Source organism: Cryptotermes secundus, unplaced genomic scaffold, assembly GCF_002891405.2.
Source record: "Cryptotermes secundus unplaced genomic scaffold, Csec_1.0 scaffold813, whole genome shotgun sequence".
Classification (NCBI taxonomy): Eukaryota; Metazoa; Arthropoda; class Insecta; order Blattodea; family Kalotermitidae; genus Cryptotermes; species Cryptotermes secundus.
In genome coordinates this window covers 354,631-373,465 of record NW_019735471.1, presented here as the reverse complement: position 1 = coordinate 373,465, position 18,835 = coordinate 354,631, and the positions used below count along the sequence as shown (strand labels likewise).

Genomic DNA, 18,835 nt, shown 5'->3' with positions numbered 1-18,835 from the left:
GAAGAAGACGTAAGAAGATGCTGGATGACCTTGGGGACAGAAGAGGATACTGTCATTTGAAGGAGAAAGCTCTAGATCGCATTAAGTGGAGGAATTGTTTTGAAAGAGACTGTGGACCTGTCGTCTTGACAGATTACTGATGATGATGATGATGATGTGTTATGTATATTTTATATTATGTTACCTAGACTTGTTCCACTGATTAATTTGAACATTTGTTCTGATATATGACACATTCCATATCCAATGATTTGTGATCTACTCTTCAGCCTATATCTGAATCTGCTTGAATTTGAAATAAAAGAATAAGAACGAGAACAAGAATATGGTGGCCAAAATCGTCCATAGCCAAAACGTCCAGGGAAACAACCTGAAATAATAGGATTGCCAAAATACTCATTAAGGTTATCCAAAATTGCATTCATTGAATGTAGTTAACCCCCATCCGGACTGAACACCTGTGCCTTGTAGAAATTGACATTTTCTTCAGGGACATCTGATAACATTTAGATTTCTCTGTACTGAAAGTACCACATTCTTCCAAGCATATCATGCAAGTTATTGATGGAATTATTTATCAGTTGCAAGTGTTTCAGTTAATGTATGAAATGTAAACTGAAGCATCTTTTTTCTTTGACCTTGTATATGAAATTGAATACAAGTCATTACAGTACAGTTCTGGTAGTATTCTCTAATATGCTGGGGGGGATACTTCATTGCTTGTCTCTCAGATGAGCAAATTTTTATGCCAAACAGAAAGAGGATTTCTAAAATTAAAAGAAGTGCTTGAAGAGAAATGTTTCAACTCCAGCTGTCACACTACAGAGAGCTCTCAAATTATAGTAAAGATAAAAAAAGGTAAAGCTATCCCAATAACAGGCTGTGTAGGCCCATACAGTTGTGAGACATTGAGGTTCCCACATTTTCTCTAGACAGTTGGCTCACAGATGGCAGTAAGGTTGTCAGCTTTACTCACTGGCTGCCCTTTAACTCCCCCCCCCTGGAAGATTCATGGTCCTCATTTCTGTTAGAGGCTGAGTCGACCCCAGTGCCATAGTGCGCTTGGAAGGATTAGGTAAATTGAAAAAATCCACCTAATCAGAACTTGAACTTGCAACCTTCTGGCTTGTAGCCTAGTGTTTCAATGCACTACACTACCACATGCCCTTACATAAAAAAACTTCATGTGATAGATGTGGATGTTTTCCCACCAGGAAATACTCATGAATTTGTCAGCAATAGCTGTAACAAGAATATAATTTAATGTCTTCCTGTTCCTGTATATTTGAATTTTTGTAACTTTTATATACTTCTATAAGCTTGGTGTTACTGATTATGCTAATAATTTCAGTACTGTTACTTTGCAAAGGCATGAGGGAATGGCACAGGTATATAGTGAAAATTTTGGGTGTATCTCACAGTCATTGAACCTCTGACAGAAGAGTCAGACAAGGTGGGCCTGTGGAGATTCTGGCTGCTAGTAGAACTAACAAACCTGCAGCCTAAACATATAAATAAAACTTGTCCAGAGCAGGCACTGAAAATCTTCTCACTTGTTCCTTGCACTTCCATAGTTTACATTCATTAATTGAAGTCTCCTTGGGAAATAAAGAGTCGATTTTCCTCCATTCATTTGAGGGTATGAATGTAACATATTTGCTTTATAGCTCACCCATATTCATACAAGTATGGGCTGACCACAAATCACTATTAGGAATTCTCTCCCAAAACATTTCCTTGAGGTTAAGTAATATCACACCAGTATCACTTAATAAATGAACTGAATGCTCATTTCAATGTGAATCTCATAAATGGCATTTCAACAGAACACAACTGAGTGAATGCTTATAAGGCAGTAATGTAGCAGGAGTTAAGCAACCTGGGCTCAGGATATGCAAGTAGGCTAGCTCATACTGCATAAGTCTGCTTCATAGTAGTTTTTCAATTTATTGTAGTGCTTGAAAAGAAAGTCATCTCCACAAAACCTTTACATTGTAGTGTATGTCTGAAGTGAAATCAGTGTTTTATCAATATCGACATAATATATTATGACATGTCAATGCATTGCCAGGCAACGGGATGGTAAACAAGTTCCTGTGAAGACAAATTCTTGGTAAACAGTCCATCTGTACCTAAGGGCACAGAAGACAAAGGTATACAGTGCAGTGGTCTCCCCAATAACAAATGCTGCCTGATAGCCAATGTGTGACCAAAACATGTAGCCACAAGGAATGAATGTATATAATTAATGAGATTTTAAAATATTTCACAAACACTTCTAGTGCATTAAATGTATTTTAGTGCCTTTTATAAAAGCTTGACTTTGTTGCATTACAGATGGTATACTTACATCTTCATTCCACCAAATTCTCCATTATCATAATCACTTGGGGCAGGTACAATAGGCCAATCAGTGGCCGCCATGCCGAGTGGACCCAGTTGGACTCCACCCCCCACTAAGCGAATAAAAAAAAATTACATCTAAAAATAATATTGACAATGATATCCATGTGTCCACAACCACACTGAAGCCACAAGTAATGGGGTTCTTGATCTTTGCACATTTCTGGCTGCTTTTGTATTGTGCTTCAGCCCAAAGCAGTTGTTGCCAGTGAAGTTTATCATTATCAGTATTCCTGTGAACACTGAATAGATTACTCATGGGGAATATGGGGAAGCACAGCTATTTGAGGGAGATTTGGATGGAGTCAATCCATGGGACTGTTGTAAGATTTGAGGCTTTCACGGCGGTGACTATGAAGAAAGCAGTCTTCTGGGGTTTGGCACCATGTATATGTGGTATACACGGTGCCAAATCCCAGAAGACTGCTTTCTTCATGGGACTGTTCTTTGTGGATGCAGTATAATAATATTACTAGAGCATTTTATGGCACCATTCTCTAGTACTGGAGGCTAGAAGTGATTGCTTACTCTGTCTCAAATATCTGGGATAAAGAATTTGTCTGGGAGTTAATAAGCAGACTATCAATTGTCATTTATTCATTATTAGTATTTTTCTTGCTCAGGTAATGTCATTAAATATATTTCTTTGCTGGACTGTTGATATACGAGGTTAAAATTCACAGGACATAAGTCAAACAAAAATGGGGTAGTTTAAATACCATTTTACTAGATCATCCATTCTATACATTGTAAGGGTTTCTCTTAGAGGGACAGTAGTAAACATAGCAAAACCTCTATTCAGCAATTGAAATAGGTAACAAATGGTTGCTCGTAGTATCTTGATGTGATCAGTAAATGACATGGTCATATGTAGGACTCTCGATTTACTGTAACACTCTTAAATTCTCTCTGTAAACTCATAAGGTTAACTTACAACTTTATTCTTCCATCACAACACAAAAACTAAGGAGGTGTGACTGAACAATAAAGTTGTATATTGTAACACAGCAGGATGCATGAAATTAAGAGGTTAACTTGCATTTCAATTTACGTGTTGTATCTAATTCGATTATTTATCTGGTTTGATAGTGTTATATTTTAATTATAGGTTAACCATGTCAAGAGTGATTATTTGTTGTTCTCAAATTCTAATTTATTTATTTACTTAATATCTATTGATCATTATACATGATATAGGGCAAGTCACTTGGGCAAAAGGATTTCAAGAATGATACTACTGTTGTATCAATTATGAATGCCAAATGAATGGATGAATTTACTCAAAATTGGTACAGACTCTTGGGCATTACAGAATATGTATTAGCCTCGAAATAATACAAGAGTTTATAGAAAAAAACACAAATATCTAACTAGATCTAGATAATATTATTCAGACGACAAACCCCATATATTAGGGTGGTACGGTGTATACTGTAAAGATATGCACGAGAATTAGATGTAAAACTGACAATTTCCTTATCCAAATGGTTGTAATACCTGTATGTATGGATTGTTGAATGATAATAAAAGTGGGGCATCTGATGCATGGTGAACTTTGGAAAATATCTATACATAAATGTACCAGGTTTTTGTGTTTACACATTGGCATACTTTCATTTGAATATGTGGTATTTTAGGTTCCCATTGGTGGTTATGAAGAGTTCTATCTTCTCGGATGTCAGCTGATATTTGGCAACCTGATTAATACTGGCTACTTCCTTGTCTTTCTTTGGTCCTGAAGATGGACGCGATGTTCCTTTGAGACGTCAGTTAATTTTCACCGGGCTATACAGCATTATATCCAGGACAATAGAGCTCTTCATCCGAATAGTTTATATAAATAAATTTCTTTGTTACTGATTTATTACATAATAAGAGCTACATTAACCTTTATTCTATATTACAATTCGTACAATGTTATTTGGTATTCACGGAAAACTTCGGCCATTGATCAACTTCACTCCTCATAATTGTGTTTGATATGCTTCCACAATTTCTGTAAATAAAAATTATCATGCATTAAAACCAAAAAAGAACTGATACCCTCTCTTTTCAAACAAGTACAGTCATGAAAATCTTACCCCTCGATTGATTGATTCAAATATATATTCTGACGTTACATCGAACGTACGTTCAAAGAAAAATGCACCCAATAGTATTGTTGCGGCAAAAGTTGAAGTTCTTCTAAAAAGACTCCTATACACCTTAGTAACTGCTCCAGCCATTTTTACTCACGCAGCTCACGGATCAGAACGAAATAGCGATCCGTTCTACACAGCACCTGCCAAAATTCCTTTGAGTGTCGCCAAGTCGCAGAGTTGTAAAATTGAAAGTATTGACCTCAGATAATGACAATGAAAATCAAGGAACGGGATGGCAACCCGAAAATGTAACTAAGCATCAGTTCATCAAGGCGTATCCATATGATTACCTACGTAACCCATGAAAATGTATGGGGGCATGGAGGTATATCTCCGGTAATTTTTTATGTCGATACTAGATGGAAATGGGCCCATAAAAATCAGAAAAGTTGCATTATAATAAAAGCATCTTAAGATGGGTATTGGAATTTTTTTTATCCTCCTGGATAAATATGCTTTACGATTTTGTTCATCTGGGTTGACATTCGTAGAGCTAAACAGTGGTCAATGCATAATCAAATTAATAGATTAATATAATCGCTTTTTGGTAGTACTAACAAGTATTGTGAAAAGAATTGGAATTTATTATTTGAATTACTGTTTTGGATAATTAATGTTAATGATATTTGTGTCAGCAAGTAATAATTCAATATTCAGTATGTTGCGTAGTTAAATTGATTTCCAAGATGGATGGTGGTGTGTGGCTGTCATGAGAAATATGTGTCGTCCTAATTAGTTAATTTTTCTTAACAAGAAGTAACGTGACCTGTAGTATTAGCAATGGGAGCAAAGGATTCTAAACCATGTTGCATTACATACGAGGAAGCTGTCAAAAGGGGTTAGTATTTTAAAAGTGACTTGGACAAATCGTCTGCTGGGACTACATCGCATCTGTGCCTTTCATGCATATAAATTAAATGAGTTATGAAAGGGGGTGTGTTATTTAACAGTGGCATATTGGCCTGTGTTTCAGTTACTGACGCAGAACTTAAACGACTGAAGGAGGCATTTAAAAGAGTTTCAACTCTTAATGGTTGTATAACGAAACAGTCGTTTATAAAGGATGTTATGGGGGAAGGAGTGCCTACACCAGTGGCTGAGGTTAGTTTGAACTTTGCACTTTTCGTATAGGTCATTGAGTAGGAACGAAAAGTTATAATTTGTAGAACATGGGTAAAAATGTTAATTGTAATTACAATTTTTGTTATAGTACATCTTTAGTGCTTGTGGAGGAACACAGAAGGGAATAGTTCTTAAAGACTTACTTTGTGGTCTTGTGCTTCTGACTAGAGGGCGAGAGGAGGAGAAGCTAAAATGTAAGTGCTTCACGTTACTGTATAAATGGATATAATAATTATGAACTGTTATAACATTACCCTTTATACCATTTTCAGTTCTGTTTGGGCTTTACTCAAATGAAAGTGGAAGTTATGTAGTTCGTGATGAACTTCAGCGTATGCTTCAGGCCTGCGAGAATGGTTATGTTCCTGATTCCATTGCTAGTCTTTTCTCAGAGGTGAGTAATGTAAAAAATTGCTCTTTCAGGTTATGATTCAGCAATAACGTAGGCAGTTGATTGGTGTTATACAATTACTTCTGGTTTGTAAAACTGACTAGTGGGCCAAATTCATGAAATTTGAAAGAGGAGAAGATACAGTGACCTGAAATAATGACATTTATGAAAACATATATTCAGAATCTATCTAAAATGAACTGAACTGGAAAACATTAAAATGTTCATAAGTACACATTGTTGTAACCCATTGGTGCAAGATTATTTCTAGTACATTGACCAGGCATCATTCTTATTTATTTTTATCATTGTCAGTGTTATTACAGTGTTGTAAAGTAATAAATATAAGGGGCAGTCAAATGAAAAAAGGTCAGAAGCCAAAACATATTAAAGAACATTTCTTACCTCAAAAGTAATCTCCAAAACGGTTAATACATTTATCCCACTGGGAGATAAGTTGGTCAATTCCATCCTTGAAAAGGCTTGTGGGGTGTCTACGGAACCACATCTTTACCCAGCCACACACGTCTTTGTCCGATGCAAACTGATGTCCACGAATGTCTCTCTTCAGGTCTCCAAAAATGTGAAAATCATATGGGGAGAGATCTGGGCTGTAAGGGGGATGTTGATGCACTTCCCAACGAAATATCTATAGTGTACTCCTCACAGTTGGCAGTGGGGGGGCGCGCATTATCATGAAGAAGGATAATGCCGTTCGATAGCATTCCAGGGCGTTCTGACTTTATGGCACGTCTCAGTTTCTGCAAAGTGTCTTCATAGCGCTGTGCACTGATTGTGGCCTCATGGTTGAGAAATTCAACAAGCAGAGGGCCCTTGCAGTCGAAGAAGGTCATCATCACTTTACTGGAACTTGTGTGTACGGCTTTGGATTTCTTTGGGGGNGGGGGAGAATTCATATGTTTCCACTGTTGGCTCTGCCATTTGCTCTCAGGTTCAAAATGGTGGCACCAAGTTTCGTCCCCAGTGGCAGTACTGGACAGAAAAGCATACTCTTCCTCATGGTATCATTGCAATTGACCCAGTGATACGGCCATTCTCAGAATCTTCTGTTCCTGTGTGAGTTGATGTGGAACCTGCTGTGCGCAGATTTTGCGGTAGAGCAGGTGTTTTGTCACAATGACGTGTACGAAACTGCTCTCTCTCTCTCTCTCACACATGGCGTGTACGGAACCGTGACTTATTGCCATCAAAAGACTAATTTCTTCCACAGTGATCTGTTTGCCTGGATATGACCATCCAACACAGCAATAACATCAGGAGTGATGACACGATGAGCCTGTCCTGGGTGAGCAGCATGTTGCAGTGACACACGTCCCTTTCGGAATCTCTTATGCCACGCCAGCACATGCAAATGTGACATGCTGTGTTTGTCATAAACAACAGACATGCAGCGATGAATTTCTCGTCGTCCTACTCCTTCAGCAGTTAAAAAGCACACTACACTTTGCTGTTCTTCTTTACCGACCTCCATTACTGAAGTTGGACGACCACACACAGCGCTAACCGTACTTCCAGTACAGTAATCAAATGACTAGTGTGCAAGGGCATGTTGTCACTGCTTTCCCGAGTCCCTACCAGATGTTTGTACCATAAGCAAATTCCAGTGTTACCAACGTGCACGCTGCGTGAGTTATGCCTGGTGATCCGTTTCCATTTGACTGCCCCTTATAGAACACTCACGTGTGCTTGTAATACATCTAAGTTCATAACAGTTACCTCAAATTCAATTTTGATGTAAATTGTTGGGATGTAAAAAAGTTATTGATGTGCCCCTATATGGCTGTTTCAGAAGGGCTGTGTAATACACTTAGGACGAGAGCAGAGAATATTTCTGATCATGATCAATAATCTTGTAGATTAAATACTAGCAGCTGCTACCTCTGCTACCTGTTTTGCGCCATTGTATATAATATGCAATGTCAGTCAAGTCATCATCATCATCATCATCATCATCACTGGCACAACAGCCCTTTGTGAGCCCTGGCCTTCCTCAGGATTGCTCGCCATTCTTCTCCATTCGATGCTACATTCCTCCAGTTCTTTACACCCAAAATTCTTATGTCCTGCCACACACATTCTTCCCATCTTAATCTTGGTCTTCCCACGCTCCTATTTCCTTCTGGTTTAGTATTAAGATGTCAGTCAAGTAGCTGTGATAAAACTGGTGGGATGAAGTAGATGGCCTGAAAATGGAGATGGCATGTTCCTCTGAAATACTGGTAAAGATCTACCAGACTACACCCTGTCGCATCCCAGAACCACCCATTTCTATTTGACAGGTGAAACCAATCTCTGAAATGTGTGTTTCTATAACCAGAATGAGATTATGGACTGTGTCCACTATGTCTGGTAGTTTAATGTTCTTGTTTTATGAATGTAGAGGTGAATTAATTTTTATTTTGTAGCGAGACCGTGCTACATATGAAGAATTCCGTGACTGGCTGATGGCCCATCCTGATGCAACATCTCTGAGTCGATGGTTGCTCTCAGAGCCATGTACTGTTACACTCAGCAATGAATTGGAGACACCCACATTCTACCAAACCCTGGCAGGGGTTACCCATTGTGAGTAACATGTAAAGACTGCAATAAATATGTGTATATTAGAAAGTTGTAGTTTGTGATGCATACCTATTTTCTACTGCTCATAAAAGAGGGGTTTTAAGGCATTTCTCTTCTGCATAATATGAGAATGTACAACATGTCTGTGAGCATGACATGTTTCTCGCCATATGTCTGTGATGTCATAATTATTGTACTCATTTTGCAAGGTTTAGTGATAACACTAATAATAATGCCTAGTTAAAGCTATCCCTGTAACAGGCCATGGAGGCCCATAGGGTTGTGAGAGTTTGAGGCTCCCATATTTTCTAGACAGTCAGCTCACAGATGTTGAGGTTGTCAACCTTATACACTGGCCATCCTTTAGCCCCAGGAAGATTCCTGGTGCTCATTTCTGTTAGAGGCTGAATCTACCCCAAGGCCATTGTGCAACTGGAAGGATTAGGTCAATTATAAAATCCAATGACCTCATTGGGAATCAAACCTTCCAGCTTGTAGCATAGTGCCTCAACCAACTACACTATTGCATGCCCCTAAATAACACCAGTTACACAGAACAAATGTCTATTATGAGTCGTGCCACAGTCGCCCGATGTGTTGTCCTTTTGTGGTCGACAGCCAATTTCTTCTGGTGTTCACGAATTTCCCGCATTGAATCCTTTGTTTTCTGGCAGCAGCGCTGTGCGGCCAGTTTTTGGTCCCTACGCCTTTTCTGCTTCGGTTCCCCGACCGGCATTACTTCAGCGTCTACTTTGGGGACACCTTCTTTCTTTGCCTCCATCCCTTGGCAGGCAGTCATCCCTTTTTCTGTTTCGGCCACTATCTTCTTGTGGCTAGTCCTCTCTTCCCCCCAGGCTTTCCAATCAGCCATCATCTGTTCATGTCTGTTCATGCTTTTGCTTGCATGGCTCTAAATTCTTTCAGCATCTCCTCTCTTTTTTCTTGGCCAGCGCTGATTTTCTTCAGCAAGAGTTCCATCATCTGCTGTGAATCCATTTCTCTGTGCACTCAGTTCGTTTGTGGTGTGTTCACGTTCGTAAAACAATTCTGACACCAGTTGTCACGTGTTGGGTATGGCATGCAACAAATAACTGTGCGTGGGTCTCGGATTCAGTGAATCTTTATTGAACACTCACACTTACATGCTTTACAACCATTAGCACTTGCAGTATTACAGTTACTGCTTACACAGTATCTCGGCCAATACTTCTGTAGCTCCAACTATCTTCAGTGGCATCTTCCTGAGGACTGTCTTCTTCGGTGGTTAATACCAGACTAACTTGTGTATCCTTCAGCATCTATCCAAAGACTGACTTCTTTATCTCTCTGCGTCTATCTTCCGCGGTGACTATTTCCAGACTAACTGTCTCTTGTCGAAGCTGGGCTTTTATAACTCGGCGGTTGCTATACAGTGCCTTCTGTTGTCTATCACTGGGGAAACGCTGCTTTGTTGATACCGCGATTCCTATGCAATGACCCATTGTTATTGCATTGTCTCTGTGGGAACGCTCCGTGTATTCGTCGTAACCATGGGGATTCAATGTTCTCAATACAACGGCTCACTGTTGGGATTACAGTATCGCTATTGTTACTTCCTAGGCAACGGTCTGTTCTAGCGTTTCCATAGAAGTGACTCTTCTGGATTCCAAACACCGTACAATATCTAATACTTACACCCTGTTGATATGGGTTATTCCACTACATGTATTAGTTCTAATGACCCACTATCAGGCGGATAGTCATTTCACAAATTGCAGAGTTTGCTGTTATCTTACTGTGGTTAATTTATATTATCTAGTGTTGGACCCATCACTACTTTTTTAATATATCTTTGATCATAAGATAACACTTAATAGAATAACAATATTACAATTGTAGTTAGTGTAGTGAAAGCGGCCTCCGTAGTCTAGAGGTAACGTTCCCACCTCATGACTCGTACGCGGGTTCAAATACCCGGCAGAGGTCGTCGAATTTTTAAGGGCGGAAAAATTCAGGGAACAAATCCTCTGGGAGGGACTTTAAGCCGTGGGTCCCATGTCATAGCTTTACGGCACGTAAAAGAACCTCATGTCTCCAAAGGAGGCCACTGAGCAAAATTACAGACGTTTCCCACCCAACAGTAGTCTCTAACACCTCTGGTAGATGGGGGGAAGCATTATAGATACCACTCAGCTAGTAGAGGCCGATCTCGCTGGCTGGGTGGGACTGATGGTGAGCACCAGTACCGGTAGGATATAGAGACTGGTAGAATATCATAGAGGGAAGCACAGTGGACCAAGACAGGTCTAAGTGCATGGGGAAACCCACCCTCTCGAATAACTAACTAACTAGTGTAGTGAATAAGACAACATAATATCATTAATTGTCTTTCTTCTTCCATGCATAAAAATTAGAGGAATTTCTTCATATTGTTACACGTTAGCTTACGTCCATCACCGCAACAACCGCTACAATCGAAACGGACACTTTCACAGCAATGAATAGGTGGAAACTGTGGAATTCCCACAGCGACAATCATAGTAACGAATTGTCGTTGAGTAACAACAGGAAATACTGCACTTCCTAAGCAACGGATTGTTGAACTAGAATAACGAGTCAGTCCTGAGAAGGCCACCACCGAAAGCAGTGCGGTATTTGCCGAGATATAGTGGAAGCAGTAATTGTGATAGTGCAAGTGATGATAATTGTAAAGCATGTGAGTGTCCAATAAAGATTCGCTGAATCCAAGACCCACGTGAATTTATTTGTTGCGGTGACAATATGCTTAGAAGTTTAAAACAGAAGGTTGATGAAGGTTCGCAGTTCATTACATTATGTCAGTACTCTTCTGGAACATCTTTACGGTTGTGATCTGGGTATTAATCAAGTATCTGAATTTTTTCTTCTTCTGATTTTGGGGTATTGGGTTGTTTAACCCTTTGAAGATTTTTTTAAATAACAACCCTCCCGTGCTATTGCAGTGTTATCTTAATTTTACACTATCATCAATTTATACCAATAAAATACATTCGTTGGTCAAAGAATATCACAAAAGACCATATGCTTGTCATCTGTTGATGACAGGATGAAATGAAAAAGTTAAACAGTTCCGTCCAGTGTGACTGGTTAAGATTTTCTTATGTCAATTATTCATGCCCTTACATGTTTCGGTCTTCAGAGACCATCTTCAGAGGGACACCTTTACATCAATACAGTTAGAAGCCACTATTACAGTACATGTTCTAAAAGTTAAAATATATACATACAATATAAATAATACACAGTTGGCTGTAAAATCTAAAGTGCGGGCCACAAACAGATACAGGACATCATTAAAGAACCCTCTTCTCGAGAACGACAAGGTGGCACACATTCGCCCCCCATCAGAAGAAATCATAAGAGGGACGACACGAACCAGCTTGGTTTACAAATTCCAATAGAATCTTAACAAACTAACTACAGATATTTTAATGTATTAGAACAGCCGCTGTAGTTGTAAAGACTTACATTTTACAGCCAATTGTATATTATTTATATTGTATGTATATATTTTAACTTTTAGAACATGTACTGTAATAGTGGCTTCTACGAGTAACTGTATTGATGTAAAGGTGTCCCTCTGAAGACCAAAACATGTAAGGGCATGAATAATTGAAATAAGAAAATCTTAACCAGTCACACTGGACGGAACTATATAACTTTATCATAATATTAGTGTGACAGACCAGAATGAAACAAATCAAATACAGGATGAAATACTAGTACAGGGTAAGTGCAGACTTCAAAATGTGAGGTGTGGCATGGCTGCTGGGACAGAATAGCTGACCATGTTTCAGGGATGATATTAATTGACAGCGAGTGAAGAAATATATTTAAACAGACATAATTTCATATTATATTTACAATGATGGAAAAGTTTTAAGAACCTATTCCAATGAAATATTTTATTGTAAAGTGTATGAACTTAGCTTAATAATATTAAGGTCTGCAGAAACTGTAATGTAATTATTTTTTTTTAATTCCAGAAGAGGATGATCCAATGTTGATATTGTAACGTGTTTACGTTACTGAATACGCCGTAGAGATCGTTAATTGGTTTATTGAACAATCTGCAAATATCGGCTACAATTACTTATCACACAGTTACGGGTTTCCACAGTTTAGAAACCCTACAACAAAATCTCTTAACACAATCTTCACTTGTCTTCACGCACTAATAACGCGGGAGCTATACAAGTCTCCCTGAATTACACACTTTCACTCGTNCGTAGTTCTCGTCCGAACACTAGACCAGCAGGCGTCAGGCCCGTAGTGTCGTGAGTGGATGCCCTGTAAGCTAGGAGAAAGAGGGGTAACCTCTCATCCCAGTCCCTTTGGTGCGATGAGACGACCTTCCGCAAGTGCTCCTCGATGGTCTTGACGTAGCGTTCCACCATGCCATCCGACTGTGGGTGCAGAACATAGTGGAAAAGCCTTTACAGTGGAACCACCATTTAATGTTCCTTGATTTAAGGGTCTCTCTCATTTTGTGTTCAGTCTCAATAATCCCATATCAGTAATGTCAGTGTAAGCGGCCTCCGTAGTCTAGGGGTAATGTTCCCACCTCATGACTCAAGGTACACAGGTTCAAACCCGGCGGAGGTCATGGAATTTTTAAGGGCGGAAAAATTCAGGGAACAAGTCCTCCGGGAGGGACTTTAAGCCGTGGGTCCCGTGTCGTAGCTTTATGGCATGTAAAAGAACCTCATGTCTCCAAAGGAGGCCGCTGAGCAAAATTATGGACGTTTCCCGCCCAACAGTAGTCTCTAACACCTCTGGTAGATGGGGGAGGCATTAAAGATACCGCTCAGCTAGTAGAGGCTGATCTCGCTGGCTGGGTGGGACTGATGGTAAGCACCAGTACCTGTAGGATATAGAGACTGGTAGACTATCATAGAGGGAAGCACAATGGACCAAGACAGGTCTAAGTGCATGGGGAAACCCACCCTCTCCAATAGCTAACTAACTAATGTCAGTGTTGAACTGCCTCCGTTTAATATTGTCACATGTATGAGTGACTGTAGATGGGGTTTGGATTGGAGTTTGCATTTATTGACCACTTACAGATCATAACTACAAGTAATTATGGTGGCATCACTATCTCCACACTTGACAAATTACTGGAGCACACACTAAGTCTTTTCAGTCTGCTGTGTATTCACTAGACATTGCTTGGTAATGGATCCAGCAGTGTCCTATTCTGTTCATGTCACTACCAGTCGGCAACTGTCTCACAACTGAACTAAGCTCTAAACTTATCCCATTGGCATGGACCACATAGAGAAAACAGCTCCCCATCCAGTCCATTTGCGCGCTGGCTGCTGCCTAGCAATGGCTGTTGCCTCATTTGTTTTGCGGTCGTTGCCTAGCAACCGGTCTGAACCCCATGACATTTTCTGCAGTTCAGTGTTCAAATACAATGATCCTAAAAGAAACCTTAAATGAAAGTTTTGTTGTTAAGTGTAAAATTTAAATCCATGTTACCACTCCCAATACTACTATAATCAGCAGCTAGGGTTAGGACAAGCAAACTTAAATGCCATGACGTAGAGTTAAATGATGTAACATGATTTCTTTTTTGTTGTTAATCTGAATGGACTGCTTAATGATGCTGAATATTCATCTTTATTTAGTGGAAGAGACAGATATCATGGAGTTGGAGAAACGATACTGGCTCTTGAAGGGACAGTCACGCACTGGAAAATTGGATCTGGACACCCTAATTCCACTCATCAGTCCCCCTGTTCCATTATCAGTTTGTCCAGGAGTGTTCGGAGCTTTTGATGAGAACCGTGATAACCATATTGACTTCAAGGAGATGGCCTGCGGAATCTCAGCAGCGTGCAGAGGGCCACTTACAGAGAGGCAGAAGTGTAAGTTTTGAGATTCTAACCTTTTTTCATTGCACTTATTTCCACGAATTTCTTGTTTATATGGTTAAGTATCAAGGTTTCTGTTTTTCTCTGACCTTCTCATTACATTTATGTAGGGACTGGGTGGTACAATTGTTAGTCATTGACAGATATGATACTTTCCCCTTTTCCATGTTCCTATACAAACCTTTATGACAGTTTTTAACAAATCACCCTTGTTTTAATGATGATGTGTTATACCTACTCTGTTTGTATTTTCCCAAAGTCTTTCTTTGAAGTAGTTATTTACTGTGAGATTACACTAATGTTTATTTTGTTTCTACTCATAACTTTCACTATCACCTTTTATATCCATGATTATTTTCATTTTTAATTTCATTATTATGTGTTCTTTTCACAGAGCGCTTAAAAGAAGCATATGGGTAAGGTCATATCTGTCTGTGTGCATATTTCATGTCATCTGTTGTTGGATTATGATGACATTTTGTATGAATGTTATGTGATTTGAAGGTGACCCCAAGCTTGTACTTTCTGTTTTGCTGCAATTGGTAATGCATTGAATTCCTCACTTTCCATGGCAATGGAAGAGAGAAGTCTGTATTTGTATCCACCTTCAAGACTATATGGTGTCACTACCGAGAAGATCACAGTCTTAATATTCACTGCCATAAAAACCTCAAAACTTACACACGGAAGCAATCGTTTATTAGGTATTATCCCAGTACTTTCTGGTGGGAAGTGGAAGAAATGAAGAGGTATCTTAATTGGAATAGCTGGTTATGTGTAGTATTTGAACTTGGTCTCTCCATTAATTTTAGGCATTAAAATTAAATCTGCTTTCTTCTTCATCATCTTCTTCTCCAGTTTGCTTCAAGGTATTTGACAGTGACAGAGATGGAGTTCTCTCAGAAGAAGAACTGGGGCACATGATTGATGTTCTACTGTTTGTTTGCCATGAGAACAAGTCTCCTGAAGAACTGGCACTGGATCCTTATGGACAGGCTGGTGAGTTATATGATACAGAGGGAATTATGTGTATCAGATGCTAGCTAGAATAATGATTCTAATTTGTTATTGGCTCCCGATTTATTTTTTCACATGTACTCATTTCCTACGCATCCGGGATAGCATAGTCAGTATATCAACTGGCTATGGGCTGGACGACCGAGGGGTTGGAGTTTGAATCCCAGTAGGGGCAAGATTTTTCTCTTCTCCATGTCGTCCAGACCGGCTCTGGGGATCACCCAGCCTGCTATCCAGTTTGTGCCAGGATCTCTTTTCCCAGGGGTAAAGTGGCCGGTGCTTGAAGCTGACCACTCACTTCTGACTAGTGCCAAGGTCAAGAAAATTTATATCTATACATCCACTCCCCCATATGTCTTCATGCATATTGCTTAATTAGTTAAGCACAGGGACAGCTTTACATTTTTCTCATTTCCATATACAGTCAACTCTCGATTATCCAGGATAATGGTGGGGATGGAAATCACAATTAATCAAAAACCTGGTTAAGACAAATTTTATTAAAAGTAGTACTGTAATACTGTACCTTCATAATATTATAGGCCTACCTGTATATAAATTTATTCAACCTCATTTTTATGTCATATCATGGCCTATTTAATATTTTTTTACATTACACTGAAGTATGAATTAGTTATTTCAATCACAGTCTTCAGCAACATCCAACACTTTTTACGAATATTCACACTTAACACTTAAAAAAATGTAATATTGTCGTTTACTTTTTCGCGGCATTTTCCTTTTTCTGTTGAATACTTAACACAACACGCTTCCTTTTACACCATGACATTTTGCTAACGCACTTGAAGATCGATACAAAGAAACTAACCGGGGCGATGTCTCTGGCCTTGAAACTTTCCACAAATCCTTGCATTCTTTCACCCCTACCCTAGAACAATGTGTTAGCATAACGGGACCAAAGAATGCAGAGCTCGGTTCACACTAGTGCGAAAATAGTGTTACAACTCACCATGTGAAACAAAAGTGAATGAATATTAAACAACATATAAGCCTCAAAAAAGCCTCAGTAGTCCCGGTTAAGCCGCAAACCAGTTAATCCACCCCCGGATAATCAAGAGTTGACTGTATATTCAGCCACCAGTAACAGAATTTTTGGTGAAATGTGTACTTATTTCCTCTTCTGTGTATTCTGTAGATATAAAATTATGCTGTAATTAAGAAGAAAATTCTAACACAATGTTTTTACTATCATAAAACAGCATTAAGAGATTTCTGTGGTCTGCTGGCTGACCGAGTAGCCCACTAACCAGCTTCATGGAGCGGAGGCCTTGAGAAGCCAGTAGTCACTTAGCTAGTGAAAGTGTTTCCTGCTTTCTATGGACCCTGAATGTTCTTTACCATTTTCACAAGGGCCTTTAAATGAACCTTACCTGGGTCAGATGAATCCAGTCTAAACCCTCACCCTGTGTCTTATTATTTCCCCATCCATTCCTAGTTCTCTTAAATGGTGCTTTCCCTTCAGGTTCCGATAACAGTACAAGTATTTACATATTACAGTTTTCATATGTACATGTGTGTATTACCCTTCCAAACAGACACAGCAGCAATCTTGGCTGACATCCGGAAGCATGCTAGTGGTGATGGACTGACAACTGAGGAATATCTTATGTGGACAGTGAATAATCCTCTACCAATGGACTTTCTGAATCTCTTATTCCAAGTAAGTGTATACACTTGCTATTTCAAAACAGCAGTGGCCATTACCTTATTTATGCAGTAACTTACATCTTACATGACATCTTATTAAGTAATTTTTATGTATGTATCATGGTTCATGCCATAAAAGTTGTACCTGATTGAACTCTTTCAAAACAGGAAACTGTTTTAATTGAAATGTTTGTGTGGTCCAGGTGACATTTCTTTTATACGTATATAGGCTTATGACGTCTCAATTATGAAGAATTATGAACAACAAAACACTTTCAAGTTGGCCTTGATTTAACAAAATAAATGAAATTTTGGTGTCATATTCTGTTAGTTACATGTATTTAATTACCAGTAAAATTAATTAACTTGTCTGCTTTCATGAAGTCACTGTCATATATTACATTTAAGTTGTTATTGACCATTATTCTGCTAATGGTTTTCTCATGTTTCTATTTCTGTTACATGCATAATGACTAAGTTTGCTGCACCAACTTGTGTTCTATGTGAAGTGCCTAATCTCAGTCAGATTAATAGATTGGCCCATTTTGTGAACCTTGAATTATTGTAAAAATTGAGGTTTTAACAGTGATGAGGGATAAGATTCTGGTCTTCTGGGTTGTGACATTGTATAGTCTTGAAGATGGATGCAAGTATCTTGGTGGAACCTGGCTGCTTCCATCTTCAGAGTCAAAGTGAATAGGTGTAGGGTGCGGATTCATTTTATAGGAAAATTGTCATGGATCAATCCAAAGAGCACAAGGAGATCAACCATTCAGAGCCTTGGTGACAGAGACTTTCTTAGGTCATGAGAATGGGAAAGAGGAAAGCCCCTTTTAAGGTCCATAAAAGGATGTTCTTTCCAGGGCCACTTCATAAGGCAATCAAATCAAGAGGTGTGTCTTCTCCATATACAGAAACTTCATAATTCTCTTCACCTTGTGAATTAGGGGCTCCTGTGACTCACTGAGGGAGTAACCATCTACCCTGTTTATGTTGTTAGTATGGAGCTCAACCTTTATTGTTTCCTTGATGAAGTGACCTATTCCCTGGATCTTTTGACCAGGGTAGGTGCCCCAGGTTTATGCTGTTTTCTGCCACATTTGTATATAACCATATTCAAGCCTCTGCAATATATCCATATCTTTTACAACAAATGTGAGGTGTAAGATGATATGTACAAAGATCCTTTCTCAGTTCCAGGGTCATCCATGTGGGATTTGTGGTGAAGAGAGTGGACCAGGGCACATTTTCCTCTGAGCACTAAAGTTTTAGCCTGCCAGTTAATCATTCTACCAATACTCCATACTTGTCTCTCATCTACAGCAGCAAGGGACCATATCTCCCCGTACTTCTACACAAATACACATATTGATGTGCATGCATGCGCACACATGCACACACTGGTGCTATATAAATGCTATTGGCACTTCCATTACAATTACAATCACTATGACAGCTCACATTCAGTGACTGTCTAAGATTCACTCCATTCCTTACTAGACTATTATGAGTGTCTTCTCGTCTACTGCAATGAATGACAAACGACAAATCACTGCTCACACATTGAACTCCCTTAGAATGAATTACTACTGTTTTATAACTTATATATGGCC

At 39.1% G+C, this 18,835-nt stretch overlaps 1 protein-coding gene across 2 annotated transcripts in view; it reads left to right on the top strand.

Annotated features, from left to right (window-relative positions):
• The first annotated feature begins 5,231 nt into the window (after positions 1-5,231).
• LOC111869414 (ubiquitin carboxyl-terminal hydrolase 32) overlaps positions 5,232-18,835 on the top strand; it is a 62,799-nt gene continuing 49,195 nt past the window's right edge. For both annotated transcript variants that reach the window (XM_023860931.2, XM_023860930.2), the window contains exons 1-8: positions 5,232-5,382; positions 5,518-5,645; positions 5,755-5,860; positions 5,939-6,060; positions 8,484-8,643; positions 14,292-14,531; positions 15,396-15,536; positions 17,111-17,235. In XM_023860931.2, the coding sequence (XP_023716699.1) occupies positions 5,325-5,382; positions 5,518-5,645; positions 5,755-5,860; positions 5,939-6,060; positions 8,484-8,643; positions 14,292-14,531; positions 15,396-15,536; positions 17,111-17,235 (1,080 nt within the window). In that variant the 5' untranslated portion in view covers positions 5,232-5,324. The remainder of the gene's footprint in view (positions 5,383-5,517; positions 5,646-5,754; positions 5,861-5,938; positions 6,061-8,483; positions 8,644-14,291; positions 14,532-15,395; positions 15,537-17,110; positions 17,236-18,835) is intronic.